Below are 21,859 nucleotides of genomic sequence, written 5' to 3' on the forward strand. Positions count from 1 at the left end.
CCCCGTGTCCCCCCCAAGAGGGGCACAGCCCCTCCGGCCGCTCCGTGCCACCGAGGAGGGGCTGCTTGTCACAGCGGCCACCGACTGTCACCCGAGTGGAGGAGGAGGAGGGTGCTGGGAGGGCAGCAGGGAGCGCAGTGGGTGGGCTCCACTCCTCCAGGGACACGTGGGATGTCCTCGGGGATCAGGGCTGGGCCGGGGTCTCTCCCGTGGATCATCCGGGCAGGGGGGCAGGAGGGGGAAAGGCCACCTGTGACAGGGAGGAAGATGAGGTGACACTCAGGAAGGGGACGTGGCTCACAGTGCTGTCGCCATCCCCATCCCTCCCCAGCGTGGCATTCAGGGTGAACCCAACCCTGGCAAGGCCCAAACCCGCTTCCTGGGACTGGGGGGTGCCAGGGACCCCCCGTGCCACCCCCAGCCCTGTCCCTGTCACCTGGAGGGCAGCGGGTGGGGGGCTCAGGCGAAGATGCTCCCGATGCTGGATGCCAGGATGATGGCGAGGATGATGCAGCACAACATGATCATGATCTTCTTCTGCTCGGGGAGACAGGGAATGTGAGACAGGGGCACAGCTGGGGAGGGGACAGGGACAGGGAGTGGGCTGGGGAGGAGGACAGGGGATAAGGAATGGGGAGGGGGACAACAAGGATATGGGCTGGGCATGGGGGAGAAAGGATAGAGATAGGGCAAGGGACAAGAACAGAGGCTGGGGACGGTGCAGGGAAGGTGGCAGGGCAGGTGTGAGCTGGGTCTGTGTGGCACAGGGAGGTGACAGTGCCAGCGTGCTCTGGGACAGGCGACCAAACACCGTGACTTACCCAAAAACTTGGGGAAGGGGACAGTCTGGACAGGGCCCGCGAGCTGGGGGGGTTCCCAGCCCCGCGCTTCCTCCTCGTGTCCTACAGCACCGGAAAGCGGGGCCGGTCCCGCCCCCAGATCCCCGGGCACCGGGAGCCGAGCCGGAGCCGTGCGGGAGGCTTTGGGCGTTCCCGGTGCCAGCACGGAGAGGAGGCGCAGGGCGGGATCAGCGGGATTTTATTACATTGGGCGTTAAATATCCATGATCAACACACCCTCCCGCCCGGACATCAAAGCCAAGTGTGGACGGGGACCCCGACAGCTCCGTCTGTCGCAGCACGGTGACAACAAACCACGCGGGTGCCACCAAACCCCGTGTCCTGTCCTATTCCCGCCCTCGTCCCACCGGGATGCCTGCGCGGGTGAGCGTCCGGCTCTCGGATTTGTGTCCTTGTCACCCGTCGCCGGGGATGAGGCACCAGTGGCCGCGTCCCCACGGACGGAATCCTGTCCCCTTCCGTGGGAACATGAGGGGCAGATCCCAGGGATCGGCAGGACGAGCGGGAAAGGCGGTGGTGGTGGAGGCAGCGGCGGGAACCAGGACACGGAGGGCTGGGAGCAGCAGGTCCGGGAGGAGCAGGGAGAGGAGGGGTCCAGGATCAGAGCCGGGGAGGATCCCGCCGGGAGGTGACATCGCTGGGATGGTCGGGAGGGTCTGGAGGAGGGAAAGGGGAACTGGAGTAAAGGGAACCGGGACTGTAGCAGGAAGGAGGGAGCGGGGATGGCAGAGATGGATGCAGGAAAGAGACAAAATCCAGAGCCTGGAGCAACACGGACCCCCAAAGAACACAGACCCTCAAGCACTGCAAACTCCCAAAAATGCAGGCTCCAAACAGCACAGAGCCCTGAGCACCAGAGACTCCTGAACATCACAGACACCTGGGCAGTGCAGACCCCCAAAAACACACACCCCAGAGCACCAGAGACCCCAGACATTGCAGACCCTCATAGAACACCCCCAGCACTGCAGACCCGAGATCACCAAACCCAGAAGGCAGCACCCCCGGCCCCATAACAGCCTCATATCCCAAAGCACTGGAGCCCCCAAAGCAGGAGATGGCACTGGGATCCCCCAGGGCTCTGTGTCCCACAGTGGGGGTCCCCTGCCCCCCAACACTTACAGACCCCCGCCCCAGGGGCTATTTCATGTTCAGCCCCACCGAGAGTCCAATGATGAGGGCAACTGTCCCCAGCAAGAGCACGGCCACTGCCACCAAAGTCAGCAGCTTCTGGGGGAACAGGGGGGAGTTGGGGGTGGTGACACCTGTCCCGTGGGGGGGGGACACGGGGGCACAGAGGTGCTGCAGAGCCCTGGGGATGGGGCAGGAGGGGCTGAGTCCTCACCAGCTCATCACACCTGAGGGTGGGAGGGGGCTCAGGGGGGGCAGTGGGACAGAGAGGGGCAGAGCTGCCAACCTCCCGTGGAGTCACTGGGGGAAGGTGGGAGTTGTTGGGGTTAGCTGGGAGATATGAGGGGTGACTGAGGGGGACAGGAGGTGACTGAGGGAAATAAAGGGATCTCAGGGGTGTTGGAGGATATGGGGAGGTGCTGGGAACGCTGGGATGTGAAGGCACTATCAGGGCAAGAGGGGACAACACTGGGGGTACCTCTGGAATGCTGGGGGGTGCCAATGGCACACAGGGGGCTATGGAGGGGACAAGGGGCTGTCAGTCTGTCTCACCCTCCTGGCCTCACTTTGGTACTTCACAGCCTTTTTGGTGTCAGCCACGGCCCGTTCCACGAATCCCACGGACTGGTCCATGTTGTTCTCTATGCGGTCGATCATGGCTCCCTACGGAGCACCCGGGGGACACAGAGAGGGGGGGGACACTGAGAGCACCCCAGGGTGCTGGCACCCACCCACCTGGCACCAGATCATCTCTGTGCTCTGCTCCACGTGCTCGGCTCTGCGTTATCCAGCAGCCCGCCCTGGGGGAGAAGGGACAGGTGACACGGCGGGGTCATGGTGACACAGCCCCACAGCACGCGGCACGCCCACACACGCAGGTACTCACCCATCCCCGGGGCACACAGCGGCTCCTCGCGTGGCATGGGGGACAGAGAGGGGCTGAGAGAGGGGACAGCACCACCGCAGGCTGGGGGACACTCCTGTGTCCCCTCCAGGCCACCACGGGGTGGTGGGTGGCTCCATGGGAACACATGCAGTGGTCACCACCCCAGCCCATACTGCTCCATGCCTGGACCTCCCTGCACAGGTCCCTGGGCCACTCCATGGTCCCGTGCAGGTCCCTGTGACCCCACACTCAGGTCCCTGCTTGCCCCTGGCCACCCTATGCATAGGTCCCTGCTTGTCCCCATACGTGGGTCCCTGCTCATCCCTGGGACGCTGTGCCCAAATCCCTCATGGCTCACGTCCATGTCCCCATACACAATGGGGTCATCCCTGTGACCCCATTGCTAGGTTCCTGCTTTTCCCCGTGCTCAGGTCTCTGTTCACACTGCCCACAGGTCCCTGCTCATCTCTGTGTCCCCTTACCCAGGTCCCTGCCTGTCCCTGTGACCCCATGTTCAGGTCTCAGCTTGTCCCCGTGTCCCCACGGCCGGGTCCCTGCGTGTCCCCGTACCTGATTCTCCACCAGCATGGCGATGTCCACGAACATGTCGTGGAGCTCCTTGATGCTGCTCTCCAGGCGCACGATGTCCTTGTGCCGCCCCTCGATCTCGCTCAGCGCCTGCTTCGAGATCTGCGAGTCCATGATCTGTGGGGACAGGGACACGTCAGCGGGGAGGCCTGGCCCTGGGACACACCCCCGTGTCAACTGGTGTCCCCCACGTCAGGGCTCACCCCCGAGGTGAAGATGGAGGGGTTCCCACTCTCCAGCATCTCCTCCAGCTCCTCGTCCGTAGTGTTCTTGCCGGCTGCCGGCACGTGGGGAGAGATGGGAACAGGCCCCGCCCAGTCCAGGATAAGGGGCGGGGTCTGTATGATCTGGCTCCTCCCATTTGACTAAACTTGGTCAAATAGGAGGGGCCTGTGTGAGTTGGCTCCTCCCTCTTCATGGAGGAGGTGGGGTTTGATGCCGCGGGGCTGGGTCACGCACTGATTTCCAGCTGGCGCTGGATCCGGCCCTTGCTCCGCTCCCGGAAATCCACCTGCGCCTCGTTGTACTTGGTCATGACATCCACGAACTTGCGGGACAGGACCGAGTGCTGGGAACAGGGACAGGGATGTGAGGGTGAGGGACAGGGACACCCAGGGACACTGAGGGACTGGACCTGGTCCTGGCGACGGGGACATGGAACACCCCAGGCACGGCATATCCCCATGGGCCACTCTCACAGGGGAAAGGAGCGAGGACAGAGGTGTGACACTGCCCAGGGGACAAGATTAGGGGCTGGGGGTAGGGATGGGAAGTCAGATCAGTGACACTCTGGGCATGGCCAGGATGAACAGGAAAATGTGCTGGGAGTGGGGACAGTGGCATGAGACCCAGGGGACCCCGGATGTGGCATGTCCCAGCACAAGGTGACAGGACAGAGGGCTGGGGACAGGGCAGAGGGACACAAAGCCTGGGATCACAGAGTGCTGTTGGGGGGAGACTTGGGGACCCCTGGACATGCCACATCCCCAGGCCGTGGGGGACAGGGTGGGACCGAGGGACACTGGCTGTGGGCTGGAGCTCACCTGGGACTTGCGTATCCGGAGGTCAGCAGAGGATCGTGCCTCGTCCTGTTCGATGTTCCTCTCCATACCTGGAGAGAGACAGACCTCAACCTACCAGAACCTTCCCTACTGCCAGCCCCCCAATGGTCCCAGAGTGCCAGGGGGACAGGGACACCCATGACACGGCGGTGGGGACAGGGCCACTCACTCTTCAGCTTGTTGCGGACGCTGTTGGCCATTTTCTTGATCTCTGTCGTCAGCTGCTCCAGGTCATCTTTGGTCTCTGCGGGATCACGGGTGTGAGCCACTGTGGGAATGTCCCCAGGGAGGGTCCCCGTGACCAGGGGAGGCCATGGGGACACTGTGACAGCACTCACTCTGCTCTGGGATGGGGGCTGAGAGGATGATGCTGTAGAGCTTCTTGGCTTCCTCCACGTTCTCCGAGATCTTGTCGATGTTCTGCCGGGTCTCCTCAATCTGGGCACGCCCGGGAGGATTTTGGGGGGGTTAGGAGGCAGCCCTACACCCCCCAGCCCCGCTCCCAGCTCTCCCTCACCTCTGAGAAGAACTCATCCATGAAGGCCGTGTTGTCCACGGCGATCTCCAGCTCCTCCTCATCATCTGCATCCTGCTTCTGCTGGGACACGGCGCTCAGGGGGGACCCTGTGCCCTGCCAGCGCCCCCAGGGCCCCCCCACGGGTGACAGGGACACGGGGGGGAGTAGCCATGGGGATGTGGTGGCACAGGAGGGGACATCTGCAGCGGGGGAGAGCGGGGGGGGGCCGAGCCCAGTTCACATCTGGCCACACGTGGCTGGGAATTAAGGGATTGCTGGGCTTGGCCGGAGGGAGGGAACGGGGACAGCAATGGGAAGGGGACAGGACAGGGTTTATGGCCCCGCGGCAGGTCTGGGGCAGCCCTGGGGGGCACGAAGGTGGCTGGTGCCCCTCACCCTGGTGTCGTGCCCAGGCCCCCTCCCATGTGCTCCCAAATCCCGCCCTTCCGAAAACTCCGCCTCAGCCCTTCTGCCTCCCCTCACCCCCTCAGCTCCACCAGCACCACGGGGCTGTTGTTGGGGTGTCCTGGAGATGGGGACAGACCCCAGGCTGGGACCCCCCACCCCCCTCCTCCTGCTGCTGGAGTAAAAATAAAATTAATCCCTTCGCTCCCCCCCGAGGGCTTTATCTGATGGCTCCATAATCCTGGTAAATCCCTGCCAAGCCTCCCGGCCATGCCTAGGGGCCCGGCTGGGAGCTGGGGGCCTACTGGGACCCCCATGGCCCGTGGGGAGCAGGGGGAGCCCCCAGGAGTGCCTGGGGGGAAGTGGGGCCCCAGGCAGAGCGGGAAAAGGGAGAAGGAAGCGGCGCTGGTGGCGGGAACATGGGGAAGTGTGGGGTGCAGAGTGGGGTCTGGGCACCCCGAATCCACCACCATATACAATACCCCCCCTAATACACCCCCTATAAGCTGGGTGGGGGCTGCTGTCCCCCTCTTGCACCCCACAGCATGAGGGGACAGGACTCGGCTGGGGGGGATCACATCACCCCAAAACACCCACCGTGCCCCCAGACCTCACGGGGATGGCACCCCCAGTCCCTCCCAGCTGACACTCCCGTTGGAGGGAGGCTCAGGGTCCCCCATCTGCCGTGGGGTGACCCCCTTGACACCCCACGCACACCGGGGTGGGGTCTCGGTGCCATCCACCCCGTGGTGTCCCCACCCACCACGGATTGGGGTGTCCCCGAGACCCCAGCCCACCATGGGATGGGGTCTGAGGTCCCCCCATCCCCGTGACAGCCCCACGCACCGCGGGGTGGCATTTCAGTGACATCCATCCTGTGACGTCCCCATCCACCACGGACTCGGTTTTTGGGGTCCCCTCTCCCCGTGATGCCCCCGCCCACCGTGGGGTGGGGTCGCGGGGACCCCCATCCCGGTGTCACCCTTTTCCTGAGGGGCCCATTGGGACGGTCCGCTGTCCCCTGCCCACGCCGAGGGTCCCTCACCGCCTTGAGCTGCTCCAGCCGGTCCTTCATGGTGCCCCCGGAGGCTGGGGGGGCGCGGGGGGGTCCCCGTCCTCGCCCAGCGCAGGGATGGGCGATGTCACCTTCGGTCCTCGCCGCTCGGCCAGGCCTCCTACATCCAGGCGAGGTGGCGGGTGGCCCTGTCCCCTGTGCCTGTCCCCAAGTCCGGGGCTGTCCCTGCGCTAATCCCCAGTGACGGGCACAAGGAAGGCGCCGAGGGGAGGGACGAGGTGGAGCCGCCCCTTCACCTGGGACACGCGGGGACACCGGACCCGCTGCAGGCGGCGGCTGGGGGTGGCCCCCGGGCCCCCCGGGAGGTGACAGAGGTGGGGGAGGGTGTGGGTTTGGAGGCGATGAGGAAGCTGATCCCCCTCGGGGGTCACACGGTGAGGACGTGTCACCCCCTGCCACATGTGGCTGCAGCGGGAGCATGGCTGGGGACAGGGAACACGGCTGGGGACAGGGGACACGGCTGGGGACACGGCTGTGGGTGTGGGTCACAGCTGGGGGACACGGCTGGGTTCGGGGGACACGGCTCGGGGGGACGAGGCTGTGGATAGGGGTCACATCTGGGGACACAGCTGTGGATTCAGGACACGGCTGGGGGACACGGCTGGGCATGAGCCGGCACAGGGGACAGCTTGAGGACATGGCTGCAGTTAGGGGACACAACTGAGGGTTGTGAATGGGGACAGGGGTCCCGGCTGGGGGAGGCACGGCTGGGGACAGGGGACACGGGTGGGGGACGTGGCTGTGGATGGGACACAGCTGGGGGACAGGGCTGGGCGGGCACTGCTGCGGCTGTGAACGGGGTGACATTGGCTGTGGACGGGGTGACACTGGGGGGCACGGCTGCGGGAGGGGGACATACGGGTGTCACCGCTGTGCACGGGAGAAAAAGGGACGCTGCCCCTTTAAGAAACACGCGCGAAAGAGGCGTGGTCTATACTGGGCGTGGCCCGCATTGGCCCCGCCTTACACGCGCCGGCGGGTGGGACACGGGGCGGTGGCGGTGGATGACGTCATGCGGCTGCGCCCGCGGCGGCGCATGCGCGGCGGGGCCCGGGGCCTGGTCGGGCGGCGCGGAGCCTGCGGGCGGGGGGCGCCGGCGCCGCCATGTTCCGGTACCCGGTGAGCGGGGAGGGGTCGGGGGGGCCAGGGGCGGGCGGGACCCCGCGGGGCCTGCGGGAGAACCGTGCCGCGACGGCACCGGGGCGGTGTAACGGCGTGGGGGGGGTATAACGGGCTGGGGCGGTGGAATTAAATGAGTTGGGGAGGGCGGCCACTGAGGGGGTCTGAGGGTCTGGGAGCGGGCTGCAGGGTGGCAGAAGGAGTCTGGGGGACACTGGGGAACTGTAACGGGCTGGGGGAGCGTATAACGGGAGGGGTCACTCTCTAGGTGTGGAGGGTCACTGGCGAGATGTAATGGCTCGGGGGAGTCACTGCATAGGAATAATGGGTTGGGGGGATTTCCAGGGGTGGATAATGGGGCTGGGGGGATGTCGCTGGTGGGAGGGTGTATTGTAGAGGTATCATGGGTTGGGGGGTCGTTAGGGAGGTCCAGTGGAGCTGACCCCGTTCCTGGCTGTCCCAGTCCCTGGAGGACTGCCCGCTGGACGAGGATGAAGATGCCTTCCAGGCCCTGGGGGAGGAGGATGAAGACATTGACCAGTTCAACGATGACACCTTCGGGGCCGGGGCCGTCGGTGAGACCCTGAGTGTCACCCCCAGTGCTCCCTGACCCCACAGATGCCCCCGGCCCACGTCCCTCACCCTGTGCCCCCTCGCAGATGATGACTGGCAGGAGGCCCACGAGCGGCTGGCGGAGCTGGAGGACAAGGCCAGCTCGAGCCGGGAGCCGGACGGTCCCGTTGGGAACGACGGGGACGTCCTGGGCGATCCCGAGGACGCGCTGGCCGAGCGGCTCACGCGCCTCGTCATCGACAGCGAGCTGGAGGACCCGGCCATCATGCAGGCCGTGCACACCAGGGATCCCCCGCAGGTGGGAGCGGGCTGGGGCATCCGGGGGGACGTGGGGATGGATCCCATGGCACCGTCCTGACTCTCCCCGTGCTCTGCAGCAGCCTGGAGGGCTGAATTCCAGCATCTGGGACAGTTCAGCTGTGCTGCGGCGCATCCGGGGGCCGCTCCTCACTCAGGTAGGGGGCAGGGGGCTCTTCCCTGCTGATCCCAAATGCCTGTGGCAGCCAGCTGGGTGGGATAGACTGTTCCTGGGATAGTGGAGTGTCCTGCTTCCCTCCGCTGTATCTGTGGCTTGTGGAGACCCTCATAGCTGTCACCTTCTGTCTCCCCTTGGACCCTGGAGGGCTGGGATAATGGAGTTTTGCTGTTCTGGGATGCTTGGTGATATCTGAGGGATTTCAGGGCTCTCAGCAGGATTTGGGAATGTTGATGCCTGGAGGCAGAGGATTTTTGTGTTGTTGTGGTTTCATTAAGAGTCAGGCTTTGAAGTGCTGCGTGTCCAACCCTCTCCTGGCTCTGCCGGGCTGGGAGGTGACCCAGAATTCCCGCCCCACGCCCTGTTATCCCAAACAGGACGCTCTCGGCAGTCTGTGTGCTCCAGGAATGCCCAGCATTGCGTGGAGATCCCAGGGAAGCACCGTGGGGGTGGTGAGCTGGCAGGAGGAAGGGGGACACTGACCCTACTCCATGTCCCAGCCTGTGGCTCCAGGGGGGTGTCCCTCCCATTCTGCTGCAGGAGATGCCGTCGGTGTCCGTGCTGGATTATGCCCTGCCCCAGAGGCCTCCGCAGGCTCGGGATGAGGAGCGGGATCCCTCGGAGCGGGCGCTGCCCCGGCGCTCCTCCTCCCCCATCATCGGGAGCCCCCCAGTCCGGGCCATTCCCATCGGCACCCCCCCCAAACAGGCCGCCATCCCAAACTTCAACCAGCAGGTATCTCCTCACTTCCTAACTTCCCACTGCTCCCAAAGGTGCAAGCTGCTTCCCAGGGGGAGTGACTGTGCCACTTGCCTCCTACCAGATTCTGTGTCCCAAGCCTGTCCACATCCGAGCTACCATGCAGCAGCGTTATCCCGCTCCCTATGGAGAGAGGATGTCCCCCAACCAGCTCTGCAATGTTCCGGTATCCAGCTTTCTCTCCTCCATCTTTTTGGGGATTGATGATCAGCCCCCCCAAAACCTCCCTGTGTTCCTGTCGCACATCCCCACCCCATGGAGCTTGGCTATCCTGGGGTTTGTCCTGTCTGCCAGTCATGGTCTGTGACTGGGGTCCCTTTTCCCAACTCTTTCTCCAGAATTCCTCCCTCCTGGGCCACCCGTTCCCCCACAGCGTCTCTCCTGTTCTCACACACCTGCAGAGAGCCCAGCTGCTCGGAGGAGCCCAGGTAAAGCTCCTTCCTGTGCTTTATCCCACCTTTCTCTCTCTGTGGCTCCGGGACCTGGCACTCCATGCCTCTTGCTGGCCATCCCAGATCCTTTTCCTGCCTGGCTGACTCCAAGTGTCCTCTGTGCCTCTGCAGGCCGGCCGAATGTCCCCCAGCCAGTTTGCCCGGGTGTCCGGGCTGGTGGGGAGCCCGCTGCCCTCGGTGAATCCCAAGCTGCTCCAGGGCAGAGTCGGGCAGATGATGTCCCCGGCCGGAGGGTTCCGTGCCTTTTTCGGGGCTCCCCCTGCCCCGCCCCCCTCGCAGCTGCCGCACCCTCCGGGCCCCGGATCCCACCTGCAGAACCTGAGGTCGGTGTTGTCCCTGTCCCAGCGTCCCAGCCGCTCCCTGCGTCCCTCCCTGACCATTCCCGCTCTCCCCAGGCCGCAGCCCCAGATGTTCCGGCCGGACACGACCCACCTGCACCCCCAGCACCGCCGGCTCCTGCACCAGCGGCAGCAGCAGAACCGCAAGTGAGTGCGGGGACGGGGCCGGGGCCGCGCGGCACGGGGACGTGTCCTGCTTCCGGGGTCACCTGTCCCCCCTCTCTGTCCCTTCCTGTAGCTCCGGTGTGCTCACGGGTGCCCTTCTTCTCCTGCCAGCCAGCACCGGAGCCTCAACGGCTCCGGGGGGGACCGAGGGGGCCACCGGAGCAGCCATCAGGAGCAGATCCGTAAGGATCCCTACGCCAACCTCATGCTGCAGCGGGAGAAGGACTGGGTGTCCAAGATCCAGATGATGCAGCTGCAGAGCACTGATCCCTACCTGGATGATTATTATTATCAGGTACTCGGGAGCGGCATCTTCTCCCTGTCTGTTGGATATTGGGGGGGAAGAGGATGTCAATCCAGGGAGAAGTGCAGTGGGTTGTTTTTCTCCCTGGAAGAGGAAGGCGGAGGCACAGGGTGGGATCAGCATCCCTGGGATGAGCTGGCTCCTTTTTGGGTGAGCTTTCCAGGAGTGAGATGTTGGGGTACACTGGTTTCATAAGTTTGGGATAACGGGAGCAGCTCCTCTCCATTGGAAGTGTGACAGAGCTGGGATAAAACCCCTGGAATGAGACGAGGGAGATGCTAAATGGCAAACTTAAGAGAGATCTTTGTCAGGGAAAGGCTGACTTAGTCTGACTGGGAATGGTGGTGATGAACCCTGTGGGAATCCAAGCACTGCAGTGGAGAAGGTGGATAGGAAGGGATTGCTCCTGCTTTTTTCCAGTTCAGGAGTAGGGAATGTCAGACAGTGCTGGGAAAAACCAGACTTGGAGCAGGTGGAACAAAGTGGTGGCTGAGGAACTGTTTGAGGGTCCCCAGGGAGAGAGGAAAACGTCTGGGATGGATATTGGGGGACTGAATGGGATGGGAGAGCTATGGCTCCTCTCCTGAGCTGACAGAGCTTTTTGGGATCTGTGGGTGAGCTCGTCCCAGTAGAGAAGCGGAACTGGTGCAGGATGTGAGTCAGCAAAGCTCTGCTATTGCAAAACTGGTGGATGGGGTGGGGAGGCCCTGCCATGGTGCCAGTGGAGCAAGGCAGGCTAACTGGGATGTGCTGGGAAGGACTGGGAACCCCACGTGGAGAATGGATTTGTCATTGTCCTGAGAGAGGGCTAAGGAGGAGTCTTGATCTCTGTCATCCTGAGGGATGGGAGAGGAGGATGGACTCAGCTGTGGCTTAAATGATGGAAGATGATGGAGCTGAGGACAGGGAGATTGCCAATGGTTTTTTGGGAGAAGACGCTCAACATTTCCTCTCTCTGCCTCAGAATTACTTCCAGAAGCTGGAGAAGTTGGCAGCAGCCGAGGAGGTGCAAGGTGACGGTCCCAAGAAGGAGCGCACTAAACTCATCACCCCTCAGGTGGCCAAGCTGGAGCACACCTACAAGCCAGGTAAAGCCCTCCAGCAGCCCCAGGGCTCCTTTTATCCAGGGATTGAGGGGACTCATCCCTCGGCTTCCCTGCTCCCTCCTTCCTGCAGTGCAGTTTGAGGGCTCGCTGGGAAAGCTCACCGTCTCCAGTGTCAATAACCCCCGGAAGATGATCGATGCCGTGGTGACGTCCCGCAGTGAGGATGATGTGAGTTCCTCCTGGCCTTCCTCCCTTCCAACAGCCCTGTGGCTGCTTCCCATGGCCCTGATTCCCTCTTCCCTCCCCGGCAGGAGACGAAGGAGAAGCAGGTTCGGGATAAGAGGCGACAGACCCTCGTCACCATCGAGAAGGTTAGTTTAAGGGGGGTCATCCCAACCCTCAGAGGTCCATAGTGGGATAAAAAGTGGGCCGACCCAACCCATTCCATGGTTCCCTGAGTGGTCCATGCTTCCTGCAGACGTACAGCCTCCTCCTGGATGTGGAGGACTACGAGCGCCGCTACCTCCTGAGCCTGGAAGGGGAGCGGCCAGCCCTGATGGGAGAGAGGAAGCAGAAGATCTGTGACATGTACGACAATCTGAGGGGAAAGGCACCTGGGCAGGACAGGTGAGCGGGATTTGGAAGCTCCAGCACTCCGGGACCACTGAAACCAGTTTTCCGTGGATCTGTTTGGCTCTGGCAGGGGGCTGATGTAACCTTTTTTTAGCCATTTTACCCTCACTGTGGTTACAAAGTTACAACTTTCATCTCCTCCCTCTAGCAGAGTTGAGGATTAAGGGATGTCATTCCTGTGTAGCTTTTCCCACCTCGGGGATGTTTTTTCAGGCACGGGTGTGTTTTCCACCTGGTGCTGGGGCAGATCCAGCCATGGCATAACCCTGGGATGCTCCTAGGTGAGGGGTGACACCTTTCTCGCTCCCTCCTCAGGCCGAGTGATGACCACTTCATGCAGATCATGTGCATCCGGAAAGGAAAGCGCCTGGTAGCCCGGATCCTGCCCTTCCTGGCTCCAGAGCAAGCAGCCGACGTGCTCATGGCCACAGCCAGGAACCTGCCCTTCCTCATCAAGAAGGATGCTCAGGATGAGGTCAGGTTCCAGAGGCTGGTAGGGTTCTGTGTGTCTCCAGGGTGGCAGTTCCTGCCTTTCCTGGGACGGTGCTGGAGGTTTGGAGGGGCTGTGTGGGAGGAGCTGTTTGCAATTCCAGCCAGGCACAGGGAAAGGTGAGGAGCTCCCAACTGTGTTCCTTTCTCCACAGGTGCTTCCCTGCCTCTTGAGGCCCTTTTCCCACGTCCTCTACCACCTTCCCTTGGGAACAGTCACCAGCCTTGTGCAGCAGCTCACAAACCTACCTCAGAGCGCCGCCGCTCCCACCAACCTGCACCTCACTGCTGTGCTCCAAAACAAGGTGCTCCTCATTCCCACCCCTTCCCAGCCTTGGGAATTGCTCCAGCAGCCTCTCAGCACTGGGGTGTTCCCCTCGCTAATTAATGAGGGTGTTTGGCACGTTAATTAACGGTCTGGGGTGGCCCCTGGCTCTGCTTCAGCCTGGCAGCAACTTCTGGGTCGGTCCCGCTGCGCTCCATGCTCCAGTCCTGGAATTTGGGGTGGGAATGTTGCTCCAGTAAATCCCTCCTGGCCTGGGAGTGGTCTGTGGTCTTTTCTTCCTCCTCCTCCTGCAAAGGCAGGCAGGGGTCTTCTTGCTCATGCCAGCATTCCAGGAGGGTTGGGAAGCGTTAGGGATTCTCCAGTTCTCTCAAGGAATGCTTGGAGGTGACGGATCCCCTCCCTGTCCCTACAGTTTGGTCTGTCCCTGCTGTACCTGGTCCTGAGCCGAGGGGAGGAATTGCAGAGCTCGGACACGAACACAGAGCTGATGCAGGACAACCAATGGTAAGTCCCTGTCCCAGGCTGGGATGCTCCTGCCTGGAATGTCACCACATTCCCAGCCCCTTGGAGTGGAAAAGGCAGCCTCCAGGCTCCTGGAACCCCCACACCTCTCACTGCTCCCTCTTCCCTCCCGTTTTTCCGGCAGGACGGAGCTGATGCTGATGGCGACCCGGGAGCTGCTGCGGATCCCTCAGGGAGCCTTGGCAAAGCCCGTGTCCATCCCCTCCAACCTGATCTCCCTCTTCTCCCGCTACGTCGACCAGCAGAAGCTGAACCTGCTGGAGACGAAATTGCAGTGAGTGCCAGCCCTCTTTTCCCATGGGAATGTGGCCCTGTGCCACCAGGGGACTGGGAGAAAGGAGGAACCAGAGGTGGGGGTGCAGCTGGAGAGGGATTGGAATGGGGGAGAGCAGCTTGGGGAGGGGGGAATTGCTGCCTCCCTCTGATCCTGCCACTGGTGTTCCCTGGTTCCAGCTTAGTGCAGGGGATCCGGTAGATCTCCATGGCTCCTCGCCACCACTGGAATGTTCCAGAGGAAGGATGGAAGGAAGGAAGGATGGATGGAGGGCACACGGTTCACCCCACACCTCCCCCGACGCCCGGCCTGGCACATGGGGCGCATCTGCCCCCCAATCCCTGGATCAGCAGGAAGAGGGGGATGTTTAGCTGCTCCCCCCTTTCCCACAAAGTGCTGCCTTTCCCTGCTGCTCTAATTTCCCCACGACTCCTTCTGCACCCCCAGAAACTGCTGCTTTCCCCCCAAACACACACACACACACACACACACACTCGCACACACACTACTGAGGATCCTGGGGAGTGAGGAGCCCCTTGCTCCACATCCATGGTCTGCTCGTTCCCTGCTCCTTCTCCAGCCCTTCCCACAAGCACTGAGCTCCGCTTCCTGCCCTTCCCCACACTTCACACACTTGTTTCGCACACTCGCCTCGTCTTCCCAAAATTCGGCTCCTTCCCTCCCCCTGGGATCAGCCCAGCAGCTCCGGGGTGGGGGGTCACAGCCAGGTGTCTGTTCCCTCCGGATCAGATCCGGGTGGCTTCAGTTGTGCTGCTCCTCGGGAAGGTGGTGGTGGTTGGGGGATAATTTTACTTTTTTTTTTTTTTTTTTTTTTTTTTTTTTTTTTTTTTGTCTTTGTTTTGTTTTGCTTTTAAAAAGAAAAAAAAAAAAAACCAAGAGATTTGCACATGTATGGATTTTACACCCTGGAATTCCTCCTGGCATTAACCAGCCCCCTCCTGCTCCCAGCCCTTTCCCTGTCCTTTTTCTCTGAGAGATCAAATGGAAAGTTCATTTATTATTTTTATTTTATTTTATTGCTTTTTTTCCTGCTATTTTGTTTTGGTTTTTTTTTTTTTGGTTTTTTATTTTTTTGCTTTTTCCCCTTCTTTTTTGCTTTTTTTCTTAATTTCATTTGCTTGCAGTAATTTTTGGTTTTTTTGGTTTTTTTTCCTTCCCTTTCCCTCCCAGTTTTTGGTTCTGGTTAATGAGAATAAAGTTTCTAAATTTACATTTTTATAGGGTATTGTAAATAAAGATGAATTGTATACGGCTGCCAGCCTTGCCTCTCCTTCTCTGGCCCGTGCCGCCCCCTGCGCGACACCGCGGTGTCCCCGCCGTGTCCCCTCCAGGCTCTCGATCCGCGATCCCCGGGACTTCCTCTGTAGGCAGCGGGCAGGGGGCGTGGTTACGCCTTAGCCAATGGCAGCACGTCCGGTGCGAAGCCTCGCCCCTCCGCCAATCAGTGGCGGGGGACTCACTGCTCGGCGTCACACGCGCGGCGCGCCGATACCACCGCCCATTGGCTCCCTGTCTGATTGACAGCCAAGGGTCCGCATTCGACCAATCGTAACGCCAGAACCGCCCCGCCGGCGCTCTGGCCGCCAATGGAGGACGGATGTGGGCGGGGCGAGTGACGGTGACGCGGCGGGGCGGTGGCGGCGGCGGCGGCGATGGCGGAGCTGCGTGCGGCAGGCGCGGGGCCCGGCCCGGCCGCGCCCCCCGGGCCCGCGGCACTGCCCGCGGCCCCTGGCGCGGCCCCGGCCCTGCCCTCACCGGCGGCGAGCGTCGGAGCGGCGCCCACACCGACGGCAGCGCCGGCGGCACCGACAACGTCGGCGGGCGGCGGAACCGGCGCGGGCGGCGGCGGGGCCGGTCCCGGCTCGGCCCGTGAGGGTTGGCTCTTCAAATGGACCAACTACATCAAGGGTTACCAGCGCCGCTGGTTCGTGCTCAGCAATGGGCTGCTCAGCTACTACCGGTACGCACCGGGACCCGCCCCGCCGCCCCCCGGGCCCCCCGTGACCTTGGCGCCGGGCTGAGCCCCCGCGGCGGAGGGAAGCGGGTGTGGGCCCCCCGCACCGAGCGGGGGAGCGCTCGGTGCCCCGGTGCCAGCTGGGAAGGAGAGCGGCTGTCACCTCCCTGTCCCCGCGGTTGTCACCTCCGTGTCACGGGGGATGTCACCTCCCGGTCACCGGGGCTGCTCTTGGCGGTGGTGGGGGTCGTTAGCCCACTCCCCTCCGCTCCTCTGTGCCAGCCGGAAAGGGGAGCGGTTGTCACATCCCTGTCCCCGTGGTTGTCACCTGTCTGTCCCCGGGATTGTCTCGTCCATGTCCCCGTGGGCATTTGAGGGCGGGTGGGGGCGGGGGTCTGCAGCCCCCTCAGCCTCCCGCAGCTCCCGGATCCCGCTGTCCCTCCCAGCAGCTCTTCCCGGCGGCCTCGTGTGTTGTCACCCGCGGGGACACCTGAGCCCCGCCGGGGGGGCCTTGTCGCTCCATTATTGATGGGGAGCCAGAGCCTTGGGCAGCTGCCGGCTCCGGTTACACCGCCGCCAACGGGGGGGCGCCGGGCCGGGGGTGTCCCGGCTGGATGTCACCTCTGTCACCCGGTGACGTGGAAGGGGAGTGCCAGCCTGGCGCGGCCTCTCTGGGACTTCACCCTTGTCCCAGCCCGTGCCAGGATCCGGAAAACACCGGATCCCTGAGGCTCCAGGATCCCTGAGGCCACTCCTGGGGGCTGTGAATTTGTCCCCCCAAAGCCCCTGGCTTGGCCCTGCTCTGGCGACAGCAGACCCTCCCTATTGATAGCCCTGGCTGCCAGGCTGGGAATGCCGAGCCCCCTGCGCAGCCCCCCGAGGGCTCATCCTGGGGATCCCGGCCCTGTCCTTCCCTCACTGCAGCCTCATCCTGGGGATCCCAGCCCTGTCCTTCCCTGACTGTGGCCTTCCCATGCAGATCCAAGGCAGAGATGGGCCACACGTGCCGTGGCACCATCAACTTGGCCACGGCCAACATCACCGTGGAGGATTCCTGCAATTTCATCATCTCCAACGGCGGAGCCCAGACCTACCACCTCAAGGCCAGCTCGGAGGTGGAGCGGCAGCGCTGGGTCACCGCCCTCGAGCTCGCCAAGGCCAAGGCTGTCAAGATGCTGGAGGAGTCAGGTACGAAATTCCTGGATCCATGGCGGGGTCATGGTGCACTCAGGGGGAAATCCCAGTGCCTGACAGGGCCCAGGGCAGGATCAGTGTCCTCAGAGTGGGATCCCAGTGCGAGATTCCCAGAGCCCCACAGGCAGCAAGAATCCCAGGGCAGGATCCAGTGCTTGGAGGACTCGGGCAGGATATTAGTGTTCCACAGGATCCCAGTGTCCCCAGGGCAGAATCCCAGTCCCCCACAGGACGTAGGGCAGCATCCCAGTGCCCTGAGCAGCATCCCAGCATCTCCAGCAAGAAGGTTTGGAAGGGGGTGACTGTGTGCCTGCACATGTGACCCAAATGTCCTGGCATGCACAGAGATAGATGGACCATCAGTGTCTGGGAGCCCTCAGGGCTTTGGGGATCCCCCCGTGTCCTTCTTGGCAGCCCCACCCCCAGCTCCTGGTGTGACATGACGGTCCCACACTCCCCATCCCTTCCTGCCCACAGACGACTCTGGCGATGAGTCTGTGTCGCAGACGGACAAGACGGAGCTGCAGAACACCCTGCGGATTTTATCCAGCAAAGTGGAGGACCTGAGCACCTGCAACGACCTGATCGCCAAGCACGGCACGGCCCTGCAGCGCTCCCTCAGCGAGCTCGAGGCCCTGCGGCTCCCTCCGGAGAGCACGGACAAGATCAAGCAGGTCAACGAGCGGGCCACGCTCTTCCGCATCACCTCCAACGCCATGATCAACGTGAGTCCCCATTCCAAGGATCCCACAGTGGGAAAACCCCCTCCACTTCCATGCTGAGCACGTTTTCCCCGCAGGCCTGCCGGGATTTCATGCTCCTGGCACAAACGCACGGGAAGAAGTGGCAGAAGTCGCTGCAGCAGGAGCGGGATCAGCGGATCCGGCTGGAGGAGACGCTGGAGCAGCTGGCCAAGCAGCACAACCACCTGGAAAGGGCTTTCCGGGGGGCCACGGTGCTCCCTGCCAGCACGCCCGGCACTGGAGGCTCTGGCAAAGGTGGGGAGGGACCAGTGCTGTGCCCCAGTGTCTCCCAGATGCTTCCTGGGATTTTCTGAGCCAGGCTGAGCTTCTCTCACTGTGCTGCTCCCAAAGGATGTGTCTGTCCCAGCTCATCTGTGTAGCCAAGTGATTCTGGCATCCCCTGCAGGGTCCAATCTGACTCCTCTGAGCCTCATCCCACACCCCTCAGGGCTGGGGTAGGGATGATGGTGACAGGGGAGCCTTCAGTGGGAAACTGGGAATGATGTTCCTTCCTCACCAGCCCTCTCCCTTTTCCCAGATCTGTGCTGCCCTGCCAAAGGCGACCTGAGTGACGAGGACGATGACAACAATGAGTTCTTCGACGCCCCAGAGATCTTCCCCATGCCCGACATCATGGGCCACAAGTGAGTTTTGGGGGAGAGGGGAATTCCCTCGCTACTCTGCCCTGCTTGGGAATGTTCACCCCCTTTTCCTCCTTCCCAGGAGAACTGGGAGCAACATCAGCGGCACCAGCAGTGACATCAGCCTGGATGAGCAGGTGGGATGGGGTTTTATGGCTTGGTCATTCCCAAATTCCTATGGAAGTGTTTTGTGGGGTCACAGGGATGTAATAGTCTCCCCTCTCCCTAGTACAAGCACCAGGCTGAGGACACCAAGAAGGAAAAGAGAACCCGCATTCCCTACAAACCCAACTACAGCCTCAACCTCTGGAGCATCATGAAGAACTGCATTGGGAAGGAGCTGTCCAAGATTCCCATGCCAGTGAGCACAGATGCAGCTGGTGGGCAGGCACGGGGCACCCTGGAACCCCCTTTTTTCTCACCTGTTCCCTCTTGCAGGTGAATTTCAATGAGCCGCTGTCCATGCTGCAGCGGCTGACGGAGGACCTGGAATACCACGAGCTGCTGGATCGGGCGGCGCGGTGCGAGAGCTCCCTGGAGCAGCTGTGCTACGTGGCCGCTTTCACCGTGTCCTCCTACTCCACCACCGTCTTCCGCACCAGCAAACCCTTCAACCCGCTCCTGGGGGAAACCTTCGAGCTGGATCGCCTGGAGGAGAACGGATACCGCTCTCTCTGCGAGCAGGTGCGGCCGGCTCCTCTCGCCAGCCTTTCCCAGGCCGTCGGGATGGCCGGCACTGAGCTGTCCTCAATCCCGTGTCCAGGTGAGCCACCACCCGCCGGCCGCCGCCCACCACGCCGACTCCAAGAACGGCTGGACGCTGCACCAGGAAATCAAAATCACCAGCAAATTCCGAGGGAAATACCTCTCCATCATGCCTCTGGGTGAGCACCCCAGGAATGTGTGGGATTTTTGAGACCACCCCAGGCTCTAGGTGTGGTTCCCATCACAATCTCCCTCCCTCAGGCACCATCCACTGCGTCTTCCACTCCTCCGGCAACCACTACACGTGGAAAAAAGTGACGACCACCGTGCACAACATCATCGTGGGGAAGCTCTGGATCGACCAGGTGGGAAGTCGTGGATGGGAGGTGTAGGGAAGTGTGGATCCCTGGGGAATGGGGCATGGGTGGGTCTGACTCTCCTCTCCCCTCCACAGTCAGGTGAGATCGAGATCGTCAACCACAAGACAGGGGACAAGTGCATCCTCAAGTTTGTCCCTTACAGCTACTTCTCCCGGGATGTGGCGAGGAAGGTAGGGACACGGAGCCATAGGACACACCGGGCTGCTCGTGACTGCAGTGTGTTCTGATCCAGGCTGTCCCCTCTCCCACCAGGTGACCGGGGAGGTGATGGACCCCTCGGGAAAGGTACATTTTGCCCTGCTGGGCACGTGGGACGAGAAGATGGATTGCTACAAGGTCCAGCTGGGAACAGGGGACAACGGAGCCGAGGCGCGGCCACGAGCCCACGAGGCTGAGGACAGCCGGGTGCTGCTGTGGAAGCGGAACCCGCTCCCGTGAGTGGGGAAAATGGGAATGAGGTGTCCTCGGGAGCCGGGCTGGCGCTGAGCCCCATTCCTTGCCGTGCCGTAGGAAGTATGCGGAGAACATGTACTACTTCTCGGAGCTGGCGCTGACCCTGAACGCGCCAGAGAACGGGACGGCCCCCACGGACAGCCGGTGGCGCCCAGACCAGCGCCTGATGGAGAACGGGAGGTGGGACGAGGCCAACGCTGAGAAGCAGCGGCTGGAGGAGAAACAGCGGCTCTCCCGCAAGCGCCGCGAGGCCGAGGCCGCCCGCGCCACCGAGGACGGTAAGGCCCGGCTGTCGGGCAGGGATGTCCCCCCTCGGTGTCCCCCCAGGCCCTCACCCCGCTGTGCCCCCCAGGGACACCCTACGATCCCTACAAACCGCTGTGGTTCGAGCAGAAGAAGGACCCGGTGACACAGGAGCTGGCACACGTCTACAAGGGGGGCTACTGGGAGAGCAAGGAGAAGCAGGACTGGAGCTTGTGCCCGGATATTTTCTGAGCCTGACGAGGAGGAGGAGGAGGAGCAGTGAGGGGGGAGGGATGAAGGCCATGACCCCCCCTGTCCATCCGTCTGTCTTAACCGTGTGTCCCCGTGCCTCGCCGTGAGCGCCGGCCGGGCTTTGCCTTAGCCCACCCAAACTGACCTTGGGGAGCAGGAGCCAACACAGCCCCCCTCAAATCCGTGCTGGAGCAGGGGGGGTCCATTCATCCCACCCACCTCCTCGGCACCCTGGGGTGGGGGGCACGGCCGCCCCTGGGGTGGGGGGCCCCGGGGAAGGCACAGCGGGGCGAGCCCGAGGCTGGCCTTGGTCTCCCCCCCTCCCCTTTTATTCCCGTTCCCCTTCGCCCCCCAGGAGTTAGGGTGCTTTTGGGGTCCGGGGGGGGGCCAGACTCCCCCCCAGCCTGTTCTATAGGTGTATATTATATATATGTAGAGAGCAATCGGGGTCCCCTTCTCTTCCCCCGGCCCCCAGTCTGGGGGGTCCCCGCCCTCCCCGGGGTGGCCCCACACATGGGGACCCCCCATGAGGTGCCTTCCCTGTAGGTTTAGGGCAGGGGGAGGGCCTGGGTTTTGGAGGGGGTCTCTTCAGGGTGCAGTGGGACCCCTGCACCGCCAGACACTACAGAGGTGCGGAAATGCGCCGTGTGGGGAGTCTCTGCACCCCCAAATCTGAAACTGGGGGCGTTTGATGCCTTTTTATTTTATTTTTTCTTTTTTTGGGTTGGTTTTTTTTTTTGTCTCCAGAAAAAGAACTAAATTAAAATCTGTGAATGCCCCAACCCTGCGCCTGCTCTGTGGGGTAGGGGGAGGGTCCAGCCCCTCCCTGCGACTGATTTTGTGGGGGACCGCTACTGCTGTAGGGATCTGAGTGGCAGCACCCAAACAGGGACTTGAACCCCATTCATGGGATTCTCCAGGACCACCTTGTCCACTCCGCAGGTTCTGCTGCCCTGGTGGGAGGGACTGAGGGCTGTGTCCTGTGTCCCCCTGTGTTCTCCACTGGGTTTGGGGTGCTGAGGATACCCTGGGTGACTTTGGGGCGACCCTGGATTCTTCCCAGGGACCCATTTTGGCCCAGGGGGTCACCTGGACTGGGGGGAGAACATCCAAGGGAGAGAGGTTCTGAGTGGCCCTGGGACCCCCTGGGGGCACTTCCATGGGCGGGGATGTTCCCAGGGATCGTGGGGACCCCCTGCGAGTGACACGGGTGTCCCCATGCCCTCCCCGTCCCCATGTTACGTAGCCTCTGATTGGCCAGCTGGCGTAAGAGGCGCGTGCTGATTGGCCGAACCTCTGTCCTACCTCGCGCTGA

General features: G+C 62.5%; 3 protein-coding genes across 3 annotated transcripts; 2 read left to right on the forward strand and 1 right to left on the reverse strand.

Moving 5' to 3' along the window:
- Window positions 1–444: 444 nt before the first annotated feature.
- On the reverse strand, window positions 445–6,523 carry STX3 (syntaxin 3; the record flags this gene model as incomplete). Its single annotated transcript, XM_084207787.1, has 10 exons — window positions 445–537; window positions 2,544–2,654; window positions 3,448–3,582; window positions 3,669–3,742; window positions 3,925–4,033; window positions 4,509–4,576; window positions 4,696–4,770; window positions 4,865–4,964; window positions 5,044–5,121; window positions 6,494–6,523. The coding sequence occupies 10 exons, from the start codon at window positions 6,521–6,523 to the stop codon at window positions 460–462; spliced, it is 858 nt and encodes a 285-aa protein (XP_084063913.1). The 3' UTR covers window positions 445–459.
- A 1,045-nt stretch (window positions 6,524–7,568) lies between these two features.
- On the forward strand, window positions 7,569–15,378 carry PATL1 (PAT1 homolog 1, processing body mRNA decay factor). The gene is made up of 19 exons (XM_084208577.1): window positions 7,569–7,642; window positions 8,106–8,217; window positions 8,302–8,513; window positions 8,593–8,670; window positions 9,231–9,425; window positions 9,514–9,615; window positions 9,788–9,877; window positions 10,013–10,224; window positions 10,297–10,386; window positions 10,516–10,699; window positions 11,673–11,796; window positions 11,885–11,982; window positions 12,066–12,125; window positions 12,233–12,381; window positions 12,703–12,862; window positions 13,032–13,181; window positions 13,575–13,666; window positions 13,809–13,958; window positions 14,138–15,378. The coding sequence occupies exons 1-19, from the start codon at window positions 7,628–7,630 to the stop codon at window positions 14,157–14,159; spliced, it is 2,295 nt and encodes a 764-aa protein (XP_084064703.1). The 5' UTR covers window positions 7,569–7,627; the 3' UTR covers window positions 14,160–15,378.
- Window positions 15,379–15,631: 253 nt separating this feature from the next.
- OSBP (oxysterol binding protein) lies at window positions 15,632–21,320 on the forward strand (the record flags this gene model as incomplete). The annotated part of the gene is made up of 14 exons (XM_084208039.1): window positions 15,632–15,939; window positions 16,913–17,121; window positions 17,605–17,852; window positions 17,927–18,125; window positions 18,409–18,514; window positions 18,594–18,648; window positions 18,741–18,872; window positions 18,950–19,195; window positions 19,275–19,395; window positions 19,478–19,581; window positions 19,671–19,766; window positions 19,849–20,030; window positions 20,107–20,327; window positions 20,402–21,320. 14 exons carry the CDS (start codon window positions 15,632–15,634, stop codon window positions 20,542–20,544), a joined length of 2,370 nt encoding a protein of 789 aa, XP_084064165.1. The 3' UTR covers window positions 20,545–21,320.
- Window positions 21,321–21,859: the final 539 nt, after the last annotated feature.

The sequence above is a fragment of the Fringilla coelebs genome (assembly GCF_963513975.1).
Source record: "Fringilla coelebs genome assembly, chromosome: 6".
In the NCBI taxonomy this organism is placed as follows: domain Eukaryota; kingdom Metazoa; phylum Chordata; class Aves; order Passeriformes; family Fringillidae; genus Fringilla; species Fringilla coelebs.

Coding starts and splice junctions, on each gene's coding strand:
- PATL1 (XM_084208577.1), top strand. Junction 10,387..10,515: donor CGGCAGCAGCAGAACCGCAA/GTGAGTGCGGGG, acceptor TTCTCCTGCCAG/CCAGCACCGGAGCCTCAACG. Junction 12,126..12,232: donor CCCTCGTCACCATCGAGAAG/GTTAGTTTAAGG, acceptor TGCTTCCTGCAG/ACGTACAGCCTCCTCCTGGA.